This window comes from Trachinotus anak, unplaced genomic scaffold, assembly GCF_046630095.1.
Source record: "Trachinotus anak isolate AG129_WGS33_773 ecotype Australia unplaced genomic scaffold, CSIRO_AGI_Tana_v1 ptg000002l, whole genome shotgun sequence".
Classification (NCBI taxonomy): Eukaryota; Metazoa; Chordata; class Actinopteri; order Carangiformes; family Carangidae; genus Trachinotus; species Trachinotus anak.
The window spans coordinates 15,226,460-15,250,819 of NW_027273853.1; the positions used below are offsets into that span (position 1 = coordinate 15,226,460).

The 24,360-nt window shown below is 41.7% G+C and overlaps 1 protein-coding gene across 4 annotated transcripts in view; it reads left to right on the forward strand.

Moving 5' to 3' along the window:
- Window positions 1-24,360, forward strand: part of pclob (piccolo presynaptic cytomatrix protein b) — a 57,635-nt gene that overhangs the window by 12,715 nt on the left and 20,560 nt on the right. For all 4 annotated transcript variants that reach the window (XM_071500929.1, XM_071500931.1, XM_071500932.1 and 1 more), the window contains exons 10-16: window positions 306-1,361; window positions 2,409-3,425; window positions 12,156-12,983; window positions 13,727-20,579; window positions 21,093-22,660; window positions 22,832-23,097; window positions 23,487-24,315. In XM_071500929.1, coding sequence (XP_071357030.1) covers window positions 306-1,361; window positions 2,409-3,425; window positions 12,156-12,983; window positions 13,727-20,579; window positions 21,093-22,660; window positions 22,832-23,097; window positions 23,487-24,315 — 12,417 coding nt within the window. The remainder of the gene's footprint in view (window positions 1-305; window positions 1,362-2,408; window positions 3,426-12,155; window positions 12,984-13,726; window positions 20,580-21,092; window positions 22,661-22,831; window positions 23,098-23,486; window positions 24,316-24,360) is intronic.

Below are 24,360 nucleotides of genomic sequence, written 5' to 3' on the forward strand. Positions count from 1 at the left end.
GCCTCATTTAACTGTTTTGGTAATATGAATTTTATATTTTATTTTCTTACATTGGCTATTGAATAATAGTTTTAGTTTTGGCTGGAATTTTGATATAGAAAGGATTGTACCATTATTTAATTGCAAATTGATTTTCCTTGCTCCTATGTTCTTTTAATTTATTTGTATGTTGCTATTTTTTTCCAATCTCTGTTGTCACTTCTGTTTAAACATGTCTTTAAGGCCAATAGATCAAACTATTGTTGTGAGGGAGTTTTATTAGCAAATGCAAATAATGTCACTTACGTTTTGTGTTTGTGTTTCAGGTGAAAGAATGGCTTTGTCTCAACTGCCAGATGCAGAGAGCACTTGGAGCTTCTGAACCTCCAGGCCTCCCCATGATAAAACCACAAATTTCACCAAACAAAGTTGCCCCTGCCACCACACAGAAGAAAGAAACTGCAATGTCAGCTTCTCAGGAAGACATTCCTCAACCGGCCCCACCCAAAAACGAGCTTGTTAATGTTGTCACAACCAAAGAAATTAAATCCCCAGCCCTTGATGCTCCAACAAAGAAAATTATCCCTACAGCTGCTTCTTTGCCTGACAAGACTGTTCCATCCACTATCACAAAGTCTGATGTTTTACCAGCTTCACAAAAGCCCACTGGAGAGACACCCCAAGGACAACCTGGTAAACCCCAGCAGCAGCCTGCAAAAGCTGTGGTTTCTACTGCTAAGTCTCCCCCTCCACAGGTGGGAAAGCTTTCCCCACAACAGCCTGCAAAAGCTGCAACCTCTCCCGTCAAATCTGTACCACCAGCAGCTCAGGCTGCTAAACAGGAGTCAGGAGGCTTCTTTGGCTTCGGTGGTCCTAAAACACAGCCTTCTGCAGCAAAGCCTGCTGAGTCAGTGACAGGAAAGATGTTTGGTTTTGGCTCATCTTTCTTAAGTTCTGCATCCACTTTGATAACCTCAGCTGTCCAGGATGAACCTAAACCTACACCACCAACTACACGTAAGATGTACACTACAGCCCATGTCTCTCCTAAAACTACACCACCAGCCTCTCCTAAAACGTTACCTGCAAAGGACATTAAGCCACCTGCTGTCCATAAAATTGAAGAGAAGAAACCAGAGACACCTCAGCAGGACAAGACACCTGTAACAGTACAAGCCAAAGTGGATAAGGCTCCATCAGTGCCCATCAAGGCACCAGCGGACACCCAAGGTGCTCCAAAAGCAGATGACTCCATCTGTCCACTCTGTAAGATCAAACTCAACATGGGCTCCAAAGATCCTCCCAACTACAGCAGCTGCACAGAATGCAAGACAACAGTGTGCAACCAGTGTGGATTTAATCCAATGCCAAATGTGGCTGAGGTAAATCATCGTCCCCACAACTGCTTTTGCTTTACTTAATCTTGCTCTTGTTTGAAAAGGGAAGTAAAGAAAGCATTATCTGTTGAAGGATTTAAAGAAGAATTTTATATATTTGTCCATCATTGTTTATGAGCCTGAAGTGACAATTTGTCATTTGATATGACATTTTAATATTGTTTAATGATCAATAGGTTTTAAACAGCTAACACTTTATCATTTTAAGTGTGTTTTAACTGTTAAAACTGTTTAATTTGATACCACACAATATCTTTTGCATTTGAAAAATAAGTCCTTGACATACCCTAGTTTACTGAAGTAATGCTTTATGCAACAAGTTTATTCTGTTCATCCTAGCTGTAATTATATATACCAGACCCAGATTAACAAAAATTACAAGATTTTATCTTTACTGAAGGCATGACTATAGTTTATATAAATTAATGATCATGATTCATATAACTGAGTGATGACCTCACTCTAAATTTGTCCTGTAAAATATTTGCTCCTTGTAGTGTGGTGCAGATCACAGTTATATCTCTGGACACTGGGGTTAGTCCTTATGCATAAGGAAATTATTAATTACATTCTCTAAAATGCGAACATATTTCAAGCTTCATTTTTTTGTCAGGCATGACTGTTTTGACTGTTGAACTCGTTATGGTTTCTTATTTATTTAAGCAGCAGCCAAATGTTATTATGAGCCTTTAAAAGGTCTGTGTATGGGAAGTAGCAGTGACATTCAGAATTTTAGTTTGAAGACATCAAAATTGACAGCCTTTGTGCGGGCTATTGAGGAAATACCTGTTACCACTTTAATTTTACCAAAAAAAGGAGACATTTTATTTTAAATAAATGTTTGTTTATTTAGAACCAACCTATTTCAGTATAATATGTTATCATATCATCATCATACGCAATATCCCACTGAGAAATATTGATAATATGTGATCACATGCAGGTCTTTAAATCGATCGATTGTCAGTGAAAACATGTGATGTTGTTTGTTTTTCAACAGTGTTTTATACATTCTATTGTCCTTCTTTTCAGGTAAAGGAGTGGCTCTGTCTGAACTGCCAGATGCAGAGAGCTCTAGGAGCATCTGGACCCACTGGACCTCCTGTAACTAAACCACAGCCTTCCCCAAGCCAGGTTGAAAAGACGGATTTGCCAATATTAGACCATAAGGATAAATCTACAGAATGTACAGCAGGCAAAAAAGAGGTCACTGAAGCAATTCCACCCAAAAAAGAAACCCCCAAAGTTGAGGCCCCGCTGTCAAGTACAGTCGAAGCAACACAACAAGGTTCCATGAAAAAGACACAGGTCGTTTCAGTTACCAAACAAGGACAGGCCGAGGGTGTAGCTGGTCAACAGCAGCCTGTTGGAAAGCCCCAACAAGTACAGCTTTCTCAAACTACAAAGCCAGAAATCCAGGCTGGTCTTGCAAAACAAGAAGCTGCGAAACCACCATCACAGCCTCCAAAATCTGCAATCTCTCCGAACAAAACTGCACCACCAGCAGCTCAGTCTGCTAAACAGGAGTCAGGAGGCTTCTTTGGCTTCGGTGGTCCTAAAACACAGCCTACTACAGCAAAGCCTGCTGAGTCAGTGACGGGAAAGATGTTTGGTTTTGGCTCATCTTTCTTAAGCTCAGCATCCACGTTGATAAACTCAGCTGTCCAGGATGAACCTAAACCTACACCACCGACTACACGTAAGATGTCCACTACAGCCCATGTCTCTCCTAAAACTACACCTCCAGTTTCGCCTAAACTGTCCCCTACAAAGGAGACCAAAACAACTACAGCACAAAAATCAGAGCCACCTCAACAGGCCAAGCCTGCTCCATCAGCAAAGGCCAAAGTAGAGAAAGCTACAGCTGAGCCTTCAAAATCCACAGAAGTGACCCAAGTTGCTCCTAAAGCAGATCTGTCCACCTGTCCACTTTGTAAGGTTGAACTCAACATGGGCTCCAAAAATCCTCCCAACTACAACACCTGCACCGAATGCAAGAACACTGTGTGCAATCTTTGTGGATTTAATCCCATGCCTCATACAGGAGCGGTAAGTGCTATAAATATTTACAAGTGTAATTTTCACATGCCTTATGTTATGCACGTTAGAACACTATTTAGAGCTTAGGTGTAGTTTAAGTATAGTACAGCTTAAGTATCGCAACAATTCATTACATTTTGCAAACATACTGACACTGTGATCAAAAACACAAGACAGAGAATATACAGTACAAGTTATTTCAATAAAAATTTAGGTTGATGCTATAGATCAATGAACTGGAGGATATCATACATGTTTTTTTTTTTCATGCCAAACGTAACGCATATAATAGTTCTGTTTATTAAAAACAGCCACAATATCTTCTACATAAGACCTTTGTTTGCCCTTCAATAACCAATGCTACATGGGCATCTGAGCATAGGATTGACATTAGTAGTATTACAGTTTATGAACATTTAATAGTTCTTACTTATTCACTCATTACTTGTACTCATTTCTTGTATTTTCAAGTTACAACTTTATATGTGTTACTGTTTTTGTTGTTAATGCTTGTGCAGTAAAGTATAACATCTTTTGGGTTGTAGTATGCGAACTACACAATTGAGATTGAGTACTTTTTATTTTTTCTTACTTGTCCTGTGTAATATTCATTTTCAGTGTAAAGGGTGGAGATTTTGCTCTGTTGTTGACTTGATTTTCTTGACAAATAATATGAATTACAAGCATGGTGGAATAACAGATGAAGTTGTCACAGCAGAAAAAAATAAGGAGAGCAAGCTTGAATTGATTTTCAGATTGTAACTTTGAACAGTGCACTGTGTGCATTTAATTAACGTAAACTATTTCAATTGTTGACTTGCTTTGAGAGATCCCAAATAAAATTTAAAATATACTAAAATACTAGCTACATAGTGGCTCTAGTTGTGGCTCTCTCTCCACTCAAGTGGCCCGAGTTATTACATAACAGCTCATGAGAAGAGTGCTCTGGCAGACCAGCAGCACTGAAAATATATTAAAGTGATTGAAGGTTGTGCAACAGTATTAGTTGGATGGGATCTGCTGCCATGGCAGACCAGGGACGAGGGAATCTCCAGTCCCCATGAGGGATCTGAGATGGCAAGGCCCTGTGATATGCCAATAAGCAGAGGTGAAATGGATTAAGTCCAACACAACACGGTGCAGTACATTAGAGCAGCAGACATTTCCTTTCAGGCCATCTGCTATCTCACAGATCAGTGGCTCTGTGTAATTCAACAATTTCCCCTTCATTTTATGTGGGTGGTAATGATACACGTGTACCTGCTTTGTGACGTACCCACACATACAGGTCATTGTTGAATACAAGGCTGTATATTCTTGCCTTTTTAAGATCATATATATTTGTGCGTTAATACTTTCCTCCTCACGTCCCCTTTTTTTGGCTGAACCGCTCACATTTTCCTGTGAAGTTGGTTTTATTGCAAACAGTATTAAGAGTTAATCCCCTAAATAATTTGTTTTGTTTTGCCAGACCTGTCTAGAAAGAAATTAGGTGAAAATATGTCAGGTTGTTTTTCTGCTCTCAGTTATTTCAGTTATTAGTTTAAAGAAGTTCTCATGATACAACACTGTGCTGCAAGTGTTAAAAATGTGGGTATAATTAAATAATGTGCCATGTCAGACCACAGAGTAAGTAATTTTACTGGATGTTTTCTAATAAGGTCATCTTGGATGGTAATGCCTTCATAATATGAGAGCCTATTAAACAGGAAAAACATTTGGTTCCATTAAATGAGAAAAAAAATGATCTGACCCTTTATTCAATTGGCAGTAATAGTAAAGTCCTGCTTTCTAGGAAAAAAAAACAAAGTATTTGTGACAGTTGTTTGTATGAGAATGGGGACAATACTTTTGCATTCTGTTGACTGGCAGTAAACAACAAAACTCATCTCTGTAGTGACTGAGTGAGTGTGAGAACTGTTTTTTATTTCTTTATTTCTGTCTTCAGTTTGGTTTCCCAAACTGTAATTGATACTTCTCACGTTTTAGTGGACGCCAGAGAGGGGGCATGGCCTAAGAGTAGAGGTTTGATGGGGGAAGGGACAAGTATAGATGACTGCTGCTGTGTGGCCAATTCATTCCTCGTAATAGCCGAGGAAAACAGAAATAGCTTCGCCTTAACACAACTGAATAGCTTAGCCTCAATACTTATTGTTGTCCCATAACATGTTTTTATCCAAAGGGGCTGTGCCTGCCAGTTGTCTATCATGAATGTGTGTGGCTTTTTAGTAGCAGAGCAGAAATTCCTCCTTTTAAAATATGAAAAAAGACTTGTAAGGTTTGAAAGAAGGGGAGGCCACTTTAGGCAAAGTGAGTGCTTGCAGCAAGTCTATCCATTTTTCCTTTTGTCTGTTCTGCTTCAGCTGATGCCATCAAAAGTGACTGTTGTCTGATAAGTAGGACACACGTGTTCTGTGCTTTGCCAGCTGAAGCTTTGTGTGTGACATCTGAAAAAGAATAAATGATATTTTCTCAGTAATTTTTTTTCAAATACAAATGTTTTGTTTAGTTTTGCTGGCACAAAGCAGTTGTTTTATATTTCCTTATATTTTATCTGAAAATATTATTTTGTTATAAGCTCACCTGTAACTCCCAATGAAAGGTAAAAACAACTGACAAAGCTTCCATGAGGGACTGATTCATGACGAGATGCATCATCTCTGACACACGAGCCCCACAGAGTGCGTCCTTAAAAGAGCTATTTGAAACTTTAGCTATTGCTACCTCACCGTTGGCATAAACAGCTGTTTGTTTAGCAGTCTTAGCAAGAGCTTCAGGCATCATTGCACTTACAAGGCAAGAGGTTATAACACGTCCTCAGTACAACTTTTTCACAGAATGGACAGTACAGTGACTCATTTATCAGAAATGACGAGACAGTCTGGCCAGACCAGGGCTAGCGTCTTAGCATGCGAACTTCAGTTGAAGAAAAAAAGTGATAGAAATAGAGGCAAAAAAAAATTTACATTGGCATTGTTTTCCACCACTGGAGACACCTCTTAGCAAGTAAAGGAATGAAATTTGATGTTTAACTAGCCACATTTCTTCTAGACTGGTACATAAACAGCTGTTTATACTAACATTAAAACATTCTTGAAATATTCATACCAGAGTAAACAATGAATGCCATTTATTGCCACGGCTCAGATATTTTCCGTGCATATTATTATATTGCTCTACTTGCTTTTGACAGGATAGAGTATGCTTGATGTGTCATGGCATTTTAAAGGTTGCGACAGTTATCCCTTAAGCTACAATGATTTCACTGAATACAAGTAAAGGATTCATGTTGCTCTTTAATACATGCCGTGGTTTTCTGTCAGAGGAAAGGAATAGGACCTCCCTTAAGAGGCTCAGCTTTGTCAACGTGCTTCCCAGTGTCTTTCATTTTCTAGTGTCCTTGCGTTCTATTTGCCACACCCTCTTACTCCCTCTTCTTCCCCAATCTCTGCCCCATTGCACCCTGCTGTTGAATGGAGGTTTGCTATTTGTCAGATTGGAAAAAGCAGGGGGTGTATTTCCTTGTCTTCATCATGAAGCACTCTGCTTATTAGAGATTAGTGGGTCAACATTCTCTATTATCAGGGGGCTTGATTTATGAGGAGTTCTGCTCTGCGGGGGCTCCTGAAAGCCAAGTATATTAGCCAGCTATAGCTTGTGCCAAAGGCATCTGCCAGAAAATCAATAAGAAACTCACCAGCTCTAGTATCAACAGCAGGAAAGCATTGAAAAGAGGCTGAGAAATAGTGATGTAGTCCACAGTTCCAAGGCCATCTCTTCAGTCTAGCTATCATAAAATGTAAATTAGAGGGCCACTTTGATACTCAGTTACTGCTGTCTCATAAGAAGAAGTGAGTCTGTACAAAGAATACAGACTCAAATTACTGGATTGAGTCATTTAGGTGGAACTGCAAGAGTTGACGAGCCTTTACCGATAATTTTACATTTGACTTACAATGTTTTATGGAACCACACCTGTCATACCTAATGCTGATAGTGAACAAGATGTATTCCCTTCATCAGTTATCACAATAATGCATGATGTGTGGGAATTGAATACCAATAGGCACATTTGTGTTATTTGAATGACAGTAAACCCAATGTGGGTTCTTTTCCTAAGGTGCTCCATAAATGTAGAATCTTTTCCTTACTGCAAGTAAAGTGAACTGGGCTGTTCGTTATAAAGCTTAGCAGTTTCAGGCTAATGCAGCACGCCTGTGTGTCAAGAGCATAATTTCCTGACTGCTGTCATTGTGAAGGTCTGGTAATCCAGCTCACAGGCTAATCGTGGGGAGCAGCCTCTCCCACAGCTCTCTGCTTGGGGCTCCTGCTCTTTACTCATAAAACAGATTTAATTAGACAAAAGGATGATGGCGACTTTCCAAACCCTGTGGCTCTGATGCATGGCTTGGAGACTGTGTGGCTGTGACTGGCGCTGGAAGGGAGTGTGATGGGATTAGCTCTTTTTGATGACTGAGATGTTTTTTTTTTTTTTTTTTGGAGTTTGGTTGACAGAGACAAATCTTTGCTGATTTGCTTGGCATTAATCTGGCCTATAATACACAGTGCAAATGCAAAAGTGCAACCCTTCATTTGTGTACTTTTGTATTGCTCTGTTCATCTGTTCTTCACTTGAGTTAAAAAAGATCAGTTATCATGCTGAGACATGGACCTTTGCAATACCAGCACCTGGAGAGGTGTGAGGAGCAGGGCCATATTTAGATTGCAGGAGAGGGACAATACAGCAGACCAGCAGAAAGATCAGGAATGCACTGCTGTGGCTCAGCCATCTGTGAACACTGCCATTTCATCCTTCATTGTCTGTCTTTACTGAGGCCCTTTCAAGTTTGTCCTGTCAGGGGGAAGCATAATTAAAATGGGGACTACACCACAATATCAGAAGTTTAATGAATTATGCAAACATGTTTTTGACAGACCCACCGTTTATTGTTGATATGTGCTCATTTCATTGTGCAATTATCTTCAGTGGCTGAAAATGAATTTAAGTTTCCTAGTTTTTTTTTAATATAAAGTACAGGCTATAACACAACTGATTGGTGATGATAGACATGTTAGGAATGTGACATTCTTCTGCAATTATGTTTATCTACACAACAGTCTCTTTGGAGGAATCATGAGAATTGATCTTATTTGACATCAAAGTGTATTCCTAAGTAAAATGGAACAATGAGTGGTTCATTTTTTACTTTTTCATATTTTCATATTGTCCATAATCATGACAGCTCAGGATTTCATCTATAAAGAGAGGAATGTATTTTTTAAATATCTTTTCCTCCAAAATGGGAATTTATTTTACAGTTATAACTTAATTTCTTTCCATAGCTATAAAGATACCATCAATGCATATGAGCTGCCTCTGGTTAGACCTTTGTGCGGGGTCTATATAAGAATAATCAGAAAAGTAGGAAGAGTTGAAGTATGTGATACTAATTTATCACCCGAATGGCCTCAGTAGCGACATGATTTTGCTGATTAGCATATGCATGCGACAGGAACACATTTCTTGTTAGCTGTGATTACATCCTGCAAGCGTGACAGAGGAGGAGAAAGAGAAGTGCAGGGATGTGTGGGAATTATAGCTGTGACGGATGTTTAAGGCAGAATACTGGGACTTAATAATCAACTCTATTTTATCAACTCTATTTAAGAAGTGCTGATTGATGAGATATTCTGTACTGTAGATGAGCTGGATTCTATAAACGGCAGTATATTAAGTTTTTACAAAGAAAAATAAATAACCCTCTTTAAGATTTAGCTTTTATGTGAACCCATATAACTTCCTAACTTCAAAGGTAAATGTCAGTGAGGCTGTGCTTGCAACAGATCCCAGGAAATTGAGGTTTAAGTGATTTACTGGTTTACATGATTATCAGCATCATGCACTATGCTGATGAGGCTTTGTTTGCTACTGTAAGGGAACAAAATAGGATTATCATATTCCTGACTGAACCACAACTGACTGAACAAAAGCATCCCAGTATCAATTAAATTTGATGCATCAGTATCACTTTTCTCCAAAGTCAAGTGATGTTTTGCATTAAATATGAATTTAAGACTATATGTATTATGTTCTCATTAGCTGTAGCTGTCAGTCAAAGCATTTTACAGCAGTGGAGCTAATCATGCTTTTTTTGTAGTGTTGCTGCTGCCCACAGCCTCAGGGTAGGATGTGAGCATTTATATTTTGAACTATTTGAACTATTTGATAAAAATTCTACTATTTGAAGCAGATTTATCCTAACACACTTTTATTTCTAAATATCTATCTATCTGTCTATCTGTCTATCTGTGAAGCAACTGGGACACTGGAATTTTGAGACAATAATATCCATTTGTAGGACAAAAAAAATATTACACATGAATTAAAGTGAACATATCTAAATGTTCCCTCTAGCTTTGTCTTTCTGTTAAGGGCTATGATAACAGCAGTGTGATAATTTAGGCTTGTTTATGGGAACAAAGATGGAACATTTAGCACAGCTGGATTGTAAGAGCAGGCTTAAACCAGGGTATGAATGATTACATCACTTGCTAAAGCTCGACTCAGCACATGAGCACGTGAACTATGTTATTAATTCACGTCACTGCATCCTGAACCAGTGCTAATCTCCTGGACAATGTGTGTGTTTGGAGACACATCCTGATACTTCTCTTGTTTATAAAATGCACCAACATTTGTGGTCACATGTGGCCATTGCGGTTCCATAATAAAGATGTATTAAATGTGCATAGGCTCTAATACTTTATCTCAGGGTTAAAGCAATTAAAACTTAATGGTGTTTCACAAATAGGATATGTGTGCGATGTAATCTCCTCCTTTGCCTTGTGTATCTGAACTGGTCTCCCTGGCTCTGCAGAGGTAGGCGCATTGCTGTGATTTGGTCTGCTCGGCTGCTACAGACACACTGCTTTATCTGTTGACAGCTTACGCCTTTCCTCTCCTCCTTTACTGTTCATTAATGGAGCTTAGATGTGATAAGAAATGTGTCTTCAGGGGATTAAAATTTTGAAGTAATAGCATTGCTTATAAAATGTGATTAGTTCTTTTGGCAAGGTAAGCATTTTTATTGCTATCTTACAAGTGTCGTAAGTTCTAGTGCAACAGCAGCGAGCATGATAATATTAGAGACCACGAGCTTCTATTGAAAATGTTTGATATTCCTGTGTAAATGCGTTTGTTGTTTGAATTGTCCAGTAACGATAGTGTGTGGTTATGATGTAATTTATCTTACTTTTAGTGGTGCTATGGTATTATTTAGCATAAGAGATTGTTGCATTGTACCATGTTTACATTTATGACAAATGATGTCTTTAGTAGTTGAAAATGTAAAAACTATGAATTATTATTTACCGCAACACACGGCAGTACCTCATTGCCTTGATAGATATTGCATCATGTAGTTAGTTTGTGTGTTTTTTAAACTAATATTTCAACTAACTAATTTTAACTCTCAAGTTACAGTCTGAGACCTAAATGTGGCTGCACACAATTGAAGCCTGCTCTCACTCACAAATTCAATACAAGCTATTTAATTTAATACTAAGACTAGACATTAAACAATAGGTATATGTTTACAATGTTTCTTGCTGCATGATTGTTTGTGTATGTAGTATTTGTAAAACCTAGAGTAGAATTTCATATGTAACAAAGTAAAGAGTTAAGGCTGTAGGTTAGGTTTGTTTTCAGAAAGTCTTCTCCACAAAGCACTTTTGGAAAATTAGAGCTATGTTATAACGACTATCAATGCAGCTTTAAATGAGACTTTACCAGTCTAACAATTTTCAGTCAGACTAAAATGCTGGTTCTGTTTAAAGGTTAAGTTTCAGTCCTTCTATTCCCTCATCACTGTTATTATGGCCATAAATCAAAATAAAACACAAAAAAAACAATTAAAAGTGTAAAGTGTGTTACCCTTTTAGAGTCCTGCCTACACTAATATATTGTCTCTGCATCGCACACACAGTATCATGCTGGGGAAAATAAATCGTATTGGTTCTATGTATTTCAATTAGAAAAAACATACAAACAAATTTCATACAACAATTGCCCAATGTGGAGGATTTCAATAGTACAAAAAATAGCACATGTGCTTTTGTTCCTAGACAGAGCTTACATCAAGGATAGTAGCATTAATTGCAACTGCATTTCACTGTTGGATTTGGCATAAAAGGCTCTGCCTTTCTGTAAGTCGCTTTGGATAAAAGCGTCTGCTAAATGACTAAATGTAAATGTAAATGTAAATGCTTTTGTGAGGGAGTCCAAGTTGTGACAAAAATTCTGCAAGGGCTACAAATCCACCCTTAACAAACACATACCAGTCAACAACAAGTCAACAATGCTTAAGTTATCTTGCAGAACAAATAAATTGCTTCAATATAGGCTATAATCAGTCTGATCATATTAGCTATAAGTTTTTCTTTGTGGAATAGGTTATCCTGCATCAGTTAGGAAAGTAAGGGTCATTCAAGCCAGGCATTACACAATAAGCCTTGTTTTTCCTCCTTTTTCAGGCTATACTCTAGGCAATGCTTTGAATTGTGATCTGATGTAAAAGTGTTGATTTAGCATGAACTGAATATATAACTGAATGTTGTGTATGTTGTACATGTGATATTCCACAGGTCAAACATAAAATAATTGAGCCTGTAAGATGTTTTTTATGTTAAATAGCTATAGTGTTTCCTAATCATATGGTGTGTTTGTTTGTTTGATTATAGAAGGAATGGCTGTGTCTGAACTGCCAGACTCAAAGGGCTTTGTTGGGACAGCTGGGAGACTCAGGAAAAATGCCCCAGCCTTCACCTGTATCTGCCAAGCCAGAGACCCAGGCCACACTTGCAACCAAAAAGGCAGAGCCCATAACTGCCCATACAAAGGCAGAGCCCACACCTGTGGCCACAAAAACACAACCCATACCTGTGCCCATCAAGGCAGCACCAACAGTTACAACCCCAAAGACAGAAGCTGTCAAGATGGAAACCACACCCACATCAGCTTCCACACAAATCAAGCTCAAGACTGCACCCATGCCCACAAGTGCAAAGGTTTCGCCTGTTACAGAAGAAAAACAGCCTCAAGCAGCATCTACAGCAGAACCCACTATATCCACTATGGCCCCTATGCAAAAGGTAGTAGGACCACAAAAGGCTGAAGTGCCAACCACAGATGTCCCCAAAACTGTGAAAGTGGAAAATGTAGAAGAGGCTGTGAAAATGGAGGACAGTGTGACAGAGGTTCCCTCAGCTGAAGAGTCTAAACCTGACCTTCCAAAAGTCAAAGCTGAAGCAGGTGTAGCTGTAGCTTCCTCTGTCCCAGTCACAGAGATAACAGTTGAATCCACATTGCCTATCGCTGCAGAGGATGCTCTGGCTGGAGTTGTTCCAGGGACTGAGACAAAGACACAAGAAATACAACTGGTATTGGAGATGGAAGCAGTGATAGAAGCAGACAGCAAGGAAGTGGCTGATAAGTCAGTTGAAAAGATTACAGACATCACCTCACCTCCAGAGCCACAAACAGTATCTACAAAGAGCATCATCATAAAAGTAAGGATGGGTCCTCTTTAGATAATTATTATAATGACAAACATTCAATTTAACATGATAAAATCAAAATTGTATGAAAAATTAATTACACGCTATGGTGACTCATTTGTTACCCTCTAATGGTTCAAATGTGCTACAAGAGTAAATATGAATGTTGTCATTAAAACACATAGGCATCTAATTCCTAGCTGTGTTGAAATTCATGTTTGACTACAAAATTATGTGTGGTCTATGTTATATTTCCTCTAACAGTAACTGCCATTACAAAAATTGGCATTTTTCGCTTCATGAATTTTGTTGTGTAATAATCATTACTATCTTACTGCATTGCATTGCAATTTTTTGTTAATGTCACTTTCATTATTTGCTTCACCCCCCATCGATTAGTTACTTTGTCCCCCATTTTCACCTGACATTAGTGTGGTAACACCAAAAACTATTCATGGAATTTTTATTACTCCTGTGGACAGATGTGTCTTACAACTAATACACTCATAGGTTTCAATGACATAACTTAACTCAACACATTTGGTTTAGCTTGTTTATGTGTCGTGTGTAATGTGTTAACCACCATTGAATGTCTATGATGGTGAGACTTTGGTGAATGATACATCTTCCCACTGCATTACAAGTAAAAACAAGGTAAAATATCTGGCAGTGTTGGTCTATTTTGGTAATTTCCTCAAGAACTGTATTTACTGTTATGTTGTTTTTTGTTTGTTTGTTTTGTTTTCACATTTTAGGAACAAGATGACACCAGAAAAGAGCCAGTGAAAGAGAGAAAGGTTTCGCTACCTATTGGACAGATTTTCCCTGAGACAGTTACTGAGCCTAAATCCAAAGGAGAGGAGCATAATGAAGATCAACCCCAGATTTTACCTGTATCGCAGGAATTAAAGGATGAGCAAGTGGTTAGTGATGCAAGGAAAAATGATAGAGAGATAGAACCATCCATGCCAGTAAAGGAGGAAGTTAAAGCTGAGAGAAGGCGCCTAAGTTTCCAAGCAATGAATGAGAGCAGTGAAAGTGAGCTCTCGCCCTCACCTTCGCCTAAAGTCCAGAGAAGGAGGCTAAAGGTGACAAATATTTCATCCAGCAGTGAAGATAACAAAACTGAAAGTGCTGGCTCCTCTGTTGAAGATGAAGAGTTCATTCGCAAACAGATAATGGGTATGGGTGAAGAAGACATGTCTCTTTCAGAAGATGAGAAAGAAAAGAATTTGGCCATTGAGGAAGTTATCAAGGAAGCTGAGCTTGATAATGCTTCAGTGACAGCCAAATCACTGTCTAGAAAAGGTAGCACAGACGATGATGACAGCCCAGCCTGGAAAAAAGACCTCCCAAAAACTGACACTGCATCTGCTCAAGATGTCACTGAAACAATGTCCAGCACTACTTTCAGGAAAGCCATTCCAGTCATGAGACAGAGACAAAGCACTGATGAAGAAGTAGAGAGCATCACAGAATCCCTGTCAAAGGGATCGTCTAGTGTTCAGGCATCTAGCTTTACACCAGGATCTTCACCTACGTCAGCTTCATCTCTGGAGGAGGACAGTGAGGACAGTAGCCCCAGTCACAGGAAAGTCAGTGGGGACAAACAGCATCGCAAAGGTAAGCACAGGCAGCCAACCCAGCCTCTCCCAACTATTGAAGACTCTTCTGAGGATGAAAAGATGAAGGAAGAAGAAAAGTCTAGGAAAGATGAACTAAGGATCCATGGCCAACCACTGTCTCCAACTGAAGATGCTTCCTCCACAGAGAATTTGAGGCAGGTCACCATAATGGATGAAACCGGTAGAACATCTGGCTCTGAGTACTCTGGCAGTATAGAATCAGAACCAGAGGCTAGGCGAGCTGTACAGAGAGGAGGCAAGCCTTCACCAACAGTGATACCATACACTCCTGCTGATCCATTTAAAGAGAAAGATACTGTGATAAAATCACTGAAGAGTGCCGAAGAAGCATATGAGGAAATTATTCAGAAGACAAAAGCTATTCCAGGGGAGAGTCCTGATATTGAGCCGCTCTATGGAGGAATGGCAATCGAGGACTATCTTTACGAATCCCTAGTTGAGGAGTCTGAAATTAAGATGAGTGAACCTCCAGCAGAAGAACCCAAACAGGATACTGGCGTTGAATCTCTCAAGAAACTTAGGTCACCAGAGGAAGTTTATGAGGAGATGATGCAGAAAAAGAGAGAACTAATGATGATAGAGCAAGAGTTTCAGCAGGCTCAGACTGCTATGGAATCTTCCTCACCAGGGGCTTCAGTCACTGGCCCTCCATCGGTTGCTGAGACCTGTGTGGTAACCATACCCATGGAAGAGACATTTGTCACTGGGCAAACTGATACGCCACTTATTACAGGCACTGAAATATCCAGTGAAGTGCCAGTAAAGAAAAAGAAACGGCCAGCTCCACCACGCCCCTCTGAACCCCCAAAGCGACCTGAGGTGACTGTTGTTCCAAGTACTCCTAGTGGGTCTATAGGTTTTGTTAGGCCTATGGTTCCCCAAGATCCTGCTCTCAGAAAAGCATTGTTCCCCATACCAGACCTCAAAATTACCCAATGTTCATCTGGGGAAGAAGAGGATGACAGTCTTGCAGACGAGTATGGTGTTGGTATTTCCTCTGACATTACCCCCAGTGATGACTCTGAGACTAAAGGGGATCCATCCATAAGCCCACCTTTGTCTGAAACCACTGAAATTGAGCCTATCTGTGTGGTCTGTGAAATTCCAGAGCCGAAACCTATTCCAACTCCAATATCAGCCCCAGAGCTCACCACTACACCTTCCCCCGTATCACCAGTGTCACCACCGACTTCACCAGCCACTCCAGATTCCAGTTTGGCTTCTAATGCTACATCTTCCTTCTCATTCCAGGCTCAAACACCTCTGTCATCAGATTCAACTCCACTGTCTACACCTACACCTCCAACTACATTTGTAAACCAATCACCTCCAGAGGTCTCACCACCATCACCCGCCACAATTGCAGCAGTATCATCTATTGGGGGCTCAGTCTCTTGTCCTACTCCAATCACAGTTGTAGTTACAATACCAGATGTGGTTTCTGATCCATCTAAAGCTCAAACAACTGCAGTAGCTCAAGTTAAGCCTTCTACAGCTGAATCACCAACTCAAGCCTTTGTGGAAATGTCTGCTGTACCTGTTGTGGTCCAAATGCCAGACTTGGTTTCATCTCCATCTCAGGTGCCTATTGGGGCTCCAGCTGTTATACAGGTCTCAGCACCAAGTACAGCACCTGCTGTTGTCTTCGCTCAACCTACAGCCCTAGTTACAGCAACACCTGTTGCAGTTTCCACTCCAGCTTCAGCTCATGTTGTTTCTGCCTCTGTCACTCTGGCCTCATGCCCTGGGCCAGTCATAGTCCAGATGCCTGACCTGGTTTCAACTACATCTCCAATCTCTGCACAAGCCCCAATATTGGTCTCAGCGCTTGTCACAACCCCAGCTCAAGCCCAAGCTGAAGTGGTACACTCAGTCCCTGCACAACCAGCCGTCCCATCAATGACCCCAGTGGCAGTTCCAGTTACGGCTCAAACAGCCCAGGTGCCTGCACCAGCACCATCAACTACTGTAGTCAAGAAGAAGGTCCCACCCCCTCCTCCCCCTCGGTCTACTTCAGTGTCATTACCTGAGTCTAACACAGAACTGCCACTTGAAAGGACTCCCCAGCATGTCGCTCCTACTATGACCACTACCATAGCTACGGGAACCACAGTATCTGGCCAGCCAATGCAGTCTGTAGTTGTGGATATACAGCCAAAAATGGAGGACATACAACCAGATAGTGTGGCTGTACCTCATATAGTGACTCCAACCAGACAAGGGCATGTAGTCATTATAGTGCCAAGTGGGGAAAACATATCTATGCTTGGTACTCAAATAGCCACACACCCTGCTTCAGATGTGCCCAGCCCAGATACAGCTTTACTATCCACTAAGGTGTCAGCAGTGCCAGTAGCTTCAGCACCACCACTTCAGCCTAAATCTATAGGAGAGACAAAAGCTGTAGACACAGTAGAAATACCTGTAGCAGATACACCCCCACCACCTCCTACTACATTATCCAAGCCAACTGTTTATCCAAAGCCACCAGTCCCCACTGCAGTAACAATTGCTACGGAAATGGCAGTACAAGTTTCTGTTACAACAACTGGCCCTAATCAAACCACCAAGCCGCCTCCACCCATACCACCTAAGCCTATATCAATTCCAGCTGGACTGGTTTTTAGCCACAAGCCAGGAGAAAGTGTCAAACCACCTCCTCCTCCTGTGGCCCCTAAAGCTGCAACACTACCCAGGACTAAAGAACCTCCAAATGCTTTGTCTCTTAGCCTGACACGACCTGTGGAGTCTAAATTAGGTGCAACATCTCCTAAGTCACCTTTGTCTCCTAGACATGCCAAATGTTTGCAAACATATGTGGTGATAACCCTTCCATCTGAGCCTGGCTCACCAACAGAGGGTATAACAGTCCAGGCACCCATAAGACGAGGGTCTATCCCATCTGCCAAAGTATCAGGGGTACGGACCACGCCTTCAGAGCAGAAAACCCCAACTGAGGCATTCTCCGCACAGGCTACAGTGAGGAGAGCTTCTGTCCCCACTGTAAGGCATCCACCTCCAATACCTGTACCCTCAACTATGGTAGTAGAGCAAGTCACTCCCTCTGAGGTAGTGGCTCCTGAAGTGCAAACCAGGAGAGACTCTGTGCCTTCTATAGTGCAACCACCACCATCTGTGGTTGATGTCATGAGAGTGTCAGCAGGTCAGGACACATCCATTCAAGTACATAGTGTACCTCCTCCAATTAAGAAACCGTATGTGCAACAACTACAATCAGTTACTCAGCCACCACCACCACCACCTGAAACTATATCTGAGGTCATTACAATGCCCCCAGAGCCAAAGGTTCTTATTCAACCACTAACGGTCCAAGCCACAGCAAGGGCACATTCTATACCATCTGTTGCTCAGCATCCAGATAAAGCAGCAGAGCTCATAACAGCTCCACCAGAGGTTTTACCTGCAGCCCCAGCTCCTCAGGCCCCGGTACCAACCATGCATGTGCAGCCACAGCCACTGACAGAAGTTGTTGTTGTACCACTGCAGCCTGTGGTACCTTTAGATCCACTAGTTCCCCAAGATAGACCAACTGAAGCCCCCTCAACTGTTCTTTATCCACAAGCTGCAACTCAAATAGAAATTCTACAAAAAGAACAGGATATGCCTACTGATGTCATTGTCTCTGCAGCAGGTATAACATCATTGATACCAGGATTAAGTCAGCAAATTCCTGTTCAACAGCAACTTGCAGAGGCTGAAGCTGTGACTCACTGTACAGAGCGAGAATTGTCAACAGATGCTCACACCATTGCTGAACTCCCATCAGCACGACAAACTGGACAACCATTTGAAGTTCTGCCTATTGTGACACAGCAGCTATCTACACAGCAACCACATCTCGTAGCCGAAGTAGTGACCCTTCCTGCAGAGTTTGAATTACCTACTGAGGTTATTACAAATGATACTGCTTGTAGAATATCAACAACGGCATCTCCAGTGCCACATCCTCTACCTGTAGCAGCTGAAGTTACCCCAACACCTGAAGTAGCTAAGTTAATGCCACTACCTACAGTTGATAAGATGATAGCTCCTGCAATTTCTGAAGTAACACAATCACCTTTCATGATGGAAGTCCAACAAATGGCAGTACAACCAGAGGTACATCCTGTTGCTTATATACCTCAGGTCTATGGAGCAATCACTTCTTCAGTCAGTTCACATTCAACGCCTCCACTGGAAGTCATAGCATTGCAGCCTGAACGTGAGACACCCACAGAGATTATAACAAAACATGTTGATGTAAGCAGAGCTTCAATACCATCATCAGTAATACAGACTCAGGGAGTGGCTGTGGTGCCAGTTGGAGTTATTACAACTGAGGAAACAACAAGTAGGAGAAGGACATCAATATCCTCCATAGTGCAACCAACATACACAACAGGTGAGATATTTACCTATCCCATAGATTATGAAACACCAACACAGGTGGTAACAACTGAGGCCTTTGCTGCCACGAGGAGAGAATCCATAACCATGCAGCAACCATTACCACTGGCACACGTAGTAAACTTGCCAGCTGAAAAAGATAGTCCTATCGATGGTTATGGTGTTCAAGTCCCCTACAGGAGAGGATCTATTCCTTCAACAGAACGACAACAGATATTAACGTATTCATCTGAATATGATCAGCCTCTGGAGATAATAACTACAGAAGCATACACCAGGAGAACCTCAATGCCCACTACACAGGACATTCCACAGGGTGTGTCTGTGGCTCCAGTCACCATCACTAAAATTCAACAAGAGTCTATTGAGAGCCAAGAGATTCGAGGACCAGAAAAGGTGGTTTCCAGTATGAGTCACATGTATTCTTCTTCAATTTCCACCTCAGGCCAACCCCCTGAAAGCCTGCCTAGCCTGGTCACTCAGGTGGTCACCACTGAGGTCCAGAGGACCACTGTTTCTGTTGTCCATGAACGACTTCCACAGGTCCCTCCACCCAGTGTAGCGATAACTATACAACCAGATGTAGCTAAAATACAGCCTCTGCCAAAACAGAATGGGAAGATAATATATCCTAGTGATGTTATCGATTTACGTACTGTGAAGGTTGGTGTAAGGATGACCGAACAAGGCATGGACCTAACACCACCTGAGTCATGTCGACAGTCGTTTTCAAGTGACTCTAGTGGGCGTCAAATCACAGCAGTGCAGCCTGAGATAGTAAATCTTAGTGCAGAGATCACCCCTGCAACCACATTGTCTGTTGTCACTGACAGCATCACAATAGTCACATGCTCAGCCACCATTGCCTCATATAACAACACTCCAGCAGAGAAACCACTTGATTTGCAGGGCCATGTCACGTCATTACCTCTGCCTCTCACCACATGCAAACCCTTCGAACCACTAGCACAGATTGTATACAGACCTGTGAACTCACAGCCTGTAGTCAGTGCTGTTGGATCCAAAGCTCAGGACATACCCATTAATCTTTCTTTTGGAGCTCTCATCTCCTCAGGAGTCAAACAGCCATCAGCAGCCATCAGCAATGGAAGTTCTGTTCTTTCTCTCGAAGCCACAGGGGCCATGGATCTGTCAAACTACAGACCAGTGAGAGCTATGGTAGCTTTATCTGGGACAAGCCCAGGAGTGGTGACCACTGTTGTAGAGGATGATGGGACTCCAGTCGACCTTACAGCTGGTAGGAGGAGTGTATGCTGTGATGTCATTTACAAACTACCATTTACTGGAAGCTGCAGAACACAGCCCCCAGTTACAACCCAGCCTGACAACCGTTTTGGCTACAGAGATGACCACTACCAATATGATAATGCTGGAATTTATGGTATCAAAGGCATGAATGGTATAAAAGCATCAATGTCTGAGACCAACCTGACAGATGCAGGACTTTTCTCCTATGATCCCAAGAATGATTATGACTATCTCAGTGGCTCTTCAGATGGCGCTGTAGACCTCACTGCTGCCAAACTTTCTGCTGGTGAGTATGGGCGTAATTCTGCATGTTTACTGCTTTGTGTTTGCCTTTTGGGCTTGTGTTTAACTGATTTAGAAAATTTGAAACTTTTATTCACAAAGTGCTTTTTCTCTTTTACATATTGTTAGAGTTTAATACTTTGCTTGCTGTAGAATTACTCGATTGTTAATGTTTTCCATTTAAATTTATTTTCTCTTTAAACTCATGTTTTCCTTAACTGTATGATTTGCTTTGTTGTTTAATTTGCATGTTCATTAAATATTAACATTTGCCTATTTTTGTTCTGTTTTTTCTTTTGTCTTGATACAGATGCATGTGTGTGCCTGCGTGTGCTCCCCCAATATTTTGGTTTTGCATCTTGCTAGCGAAAATGACTGAAGATATGCATGTGCTCTGGGAGTCTTTTTAAATCCTAGCTGCATGACCTTCTACTTATATACAATACAGTATGTTTGTTTGTGAAACTATAATGTATTTGATAAAGTAAAACCTATATCTCTGGACTTATTATGGCAGGTAAAGCTCTAGACTACACTAGCAAAGCTGCGGGAGTCTACCCTGGGATGACTACTGCTCCTTACTCCCAGGTCCCTGCTGCTGGGTTTGGTGTAAATAGTGTCCTGAGAACCTCAGATGGAATAGTTTACTCCTCTGTAGCTGCACCAATTCCATCGACGTATGCAATTACAACTCAGCCAGGCTCCATCTTTAGCACTACCTTGACACCTACATCAACAGTGCAGAACCAGTCACTGCCACATCCGTATGGCTTCATTCCCACTACAGACCCAGGACCGATAATTCCTTTTGACACAGGGCTACCTAAGGAGCTTCTACCCACAGCTTTGGCTGACATCATAACAGGCTATCCAGACATGTACTCAGACACCACCCTGGAAGCAATTGCTGCCTCTCTGGATGCCTTGGCTTCTTCCCCAATATTCCCTGGCTTAGATAATACCAAGATGGCCCAGTATCAGATGGAGAGGGAGTTTCTAGAGCTAGAGAAGCTTAAACAACTATGTCTTGCTGAGGAGCTGGAGTGGGAGAGGCAGGAGATCCAGCGTTACCGTGAACAGGAGCAGCTTATGGTCCAAAGGGAGCTTGAAGAGCTTCAGGCTCTGAAACAGCAGCTTCTCCTGCAACAAGAGGAAGAGCACCATGCTCATATGGTGGCCCAGCAGGAGACCTATGCCCAACAGAAAGAGCAGCTGCAGCAAATCCAACAACTCCAATTACAACTCCAACGCCAGCTGGACGAGCACTATGGTAGCACTGGTACCGCAGGAAACCTCTTAGATGCTAAATATGCAGGGGTAGGGGACAGCGGCCAGTATTGGCCTGTCAAAGATGAGTCTACAAATCCATCTACTGGGACACAGTTAGAGGAAAGTCAGGACCAGCTTAGTTTGGTAAGGAAACTTCAACCTGATCAGGACACAGGCAAAAAAATAATTGATAGTGGAGTGCAGACAGATGATGAAGATTCAGCAGAGAAGCAGCATGTAGGAAGGAGAAAGAAGAATAAGAGAAATGTTGACAGCTCAGCTCAGACTGATGATGAGGACCAAGATGAATGGGATGCTCCCACAAAAGCTCGACGACGCTCTCGAAAACATAGCAGTGATGGGAAACATGGCTCCAAGGTCTCTAGTATTGCTATCCAGACAGTGGCAGAGATATCTGTTCAGACTGACCACTCCGGAACGATCAAACGACCCACTGTCCAGATGGACACTAAGGTGGAAATCATCAAGCATATTTCTGCGCCAGAAAACTCTCAGAGAGGTGGCAGTCTTAGCTGTCAGACAGACTCAGATAGAAGGCACACACCTATTGAGGTGGGCTACAGCACACACCTAACAGCAGATGCCCCCTCTAAGTCTAAAGGCTTCTATACTCCAGTCTCCCCCCTGTCACCAGAAAAGTCACTTGGAGGGCAGAGAATGTTGACTGCTGACCCAACTAGATTTTCTTCTGGCCCTCGGATATTAAAAGCTGGTCAGAAGTCTCTGTCTGATCCTAAATCCCTTAGTCCAACCACAGAAGACAGGATGGGTGGATACAATGCAGACAGCTATTCTGTAAGTCACAGCAAAATATCAATGGAAAAAATAAGAACTGTCTTGTCATTACTGGTAATGATAATTACTGATACTGAAGTATGCAACTGTAGTGAATTGTAATTCAAATTCATTCTGAAGTGTTTTAATAATCATTCAATGGCAGATTTATGATTTGATTTAATGTTCTAGGGCCGAGGCTCTCCCTCTGGCACAGGTAAGAAGGTAAAGCGGACACTACCAGACCCCCCTCCTGAGGATGATTCTCTGACAGGACGATCAGGCTACAGCACCAATTCTGCTCGTCGTCGTCTTGCCCGCAGTACAACAATGGCTCGGGCAAAGATCCTGCAGGATATTGACAAGGAGCTTGATCTGGTGGAGAGAGAATCCTCTAAACTTCGCAAGAAACAGGCTGAGCTAGATGAAGAGGAAAAAGAGATTGATGCCAAGCTGCGGTGAGATGCTACAGATTTAACATCAAGACACTTTAGGATATATAAGCTTATGCTTTCGTTCAGACCCCTTGATATTACTTCATTAAGAAATAATGTTAGCAACCAAGTAATATGCCATAAATTGATTACAACCAATATCAATGCATTCATCCCTCTCAGGCAATCATTATTCCTAATTCATCTGCATGATTCCCCTCTTACTTTGATAGCTTATGGGCTAAAAGGCTGCCTTGACATCACTCAGTGAGACTTCTCCATACTCACACATAGTAAAAGGTACTAATGTGTGAGACCCTGGAAAATTATTTGCCTCTTTGATTGTAATATTAATAGAAATATTAGTGCTTAAATTGTAAAACAAAATATATCTTTTTTTCCTACCACTGTAGGTACCTGGAGATGGGTATCAATCGGCGTAAGGAGGCCTTGTTAAAGGAGAGAGAGAAGAGAGAGAGGGCCTATCTACAAGGGGTGGCAGAGGAAAGAGATTATATGTCAGATAGTGAGGTTAGCAACATCAGAGAGGCTAGGGGTGATGGCCTGGAGAGACCACGGACGGCTCCCCAATCAGAGTTTGACCAATTCATCCCCCCACAGACAGAAGCTGATTCCCAGTACAACACACTAACAAGTCCGTATTCCCATTATGCCCAGTATGTTCCCCAGACCCAAACCACCAGCCACTATACTCAACAGAACCTATATCAGCAGCAGTCCCTTTACCACCAACAAGTTTCTCCTTACCCAACTCTAGCCCTGTCCCATGCCCAGGGTCAGCCTAATAGCTACCAACATGCACTCCTCTTGCAGCAGGGAAAGCAGCGACAAACCACCCTGTCTGATTTAGAGCCCAAGATCACCACCAACTATGAAGTGATACGCAACCAGCCTCTACTCATTGTACCAACCTCCACAGAAAGTGGCTATGGAGTGGCTCACCTGGGGGGCAAATATGGTAACTTGGACTTGAGACTAGGGCTAGAGGAGAGGAGCATGGCCTCTAGTCCCATGTCTAGTATTTCTGCTGATTCTTTCTATGCTGATATTGACCACCACAATGCCAGGAACTATGTACTGATAGAGGACATAGGGGAGCTCACAAAGGCTTCAACTGGGCTGAGCAACACAGGCTTGGGTTCTGGATTCAACCTACCTGATAAGGAGTTGTCCAAGGCAGACAGACTACTCAGGGCAGCAGATGTCAGGCGTACAGCAGAGGTAAATACTCATCACTTGTGAATATACAGTATTTATATTATTATT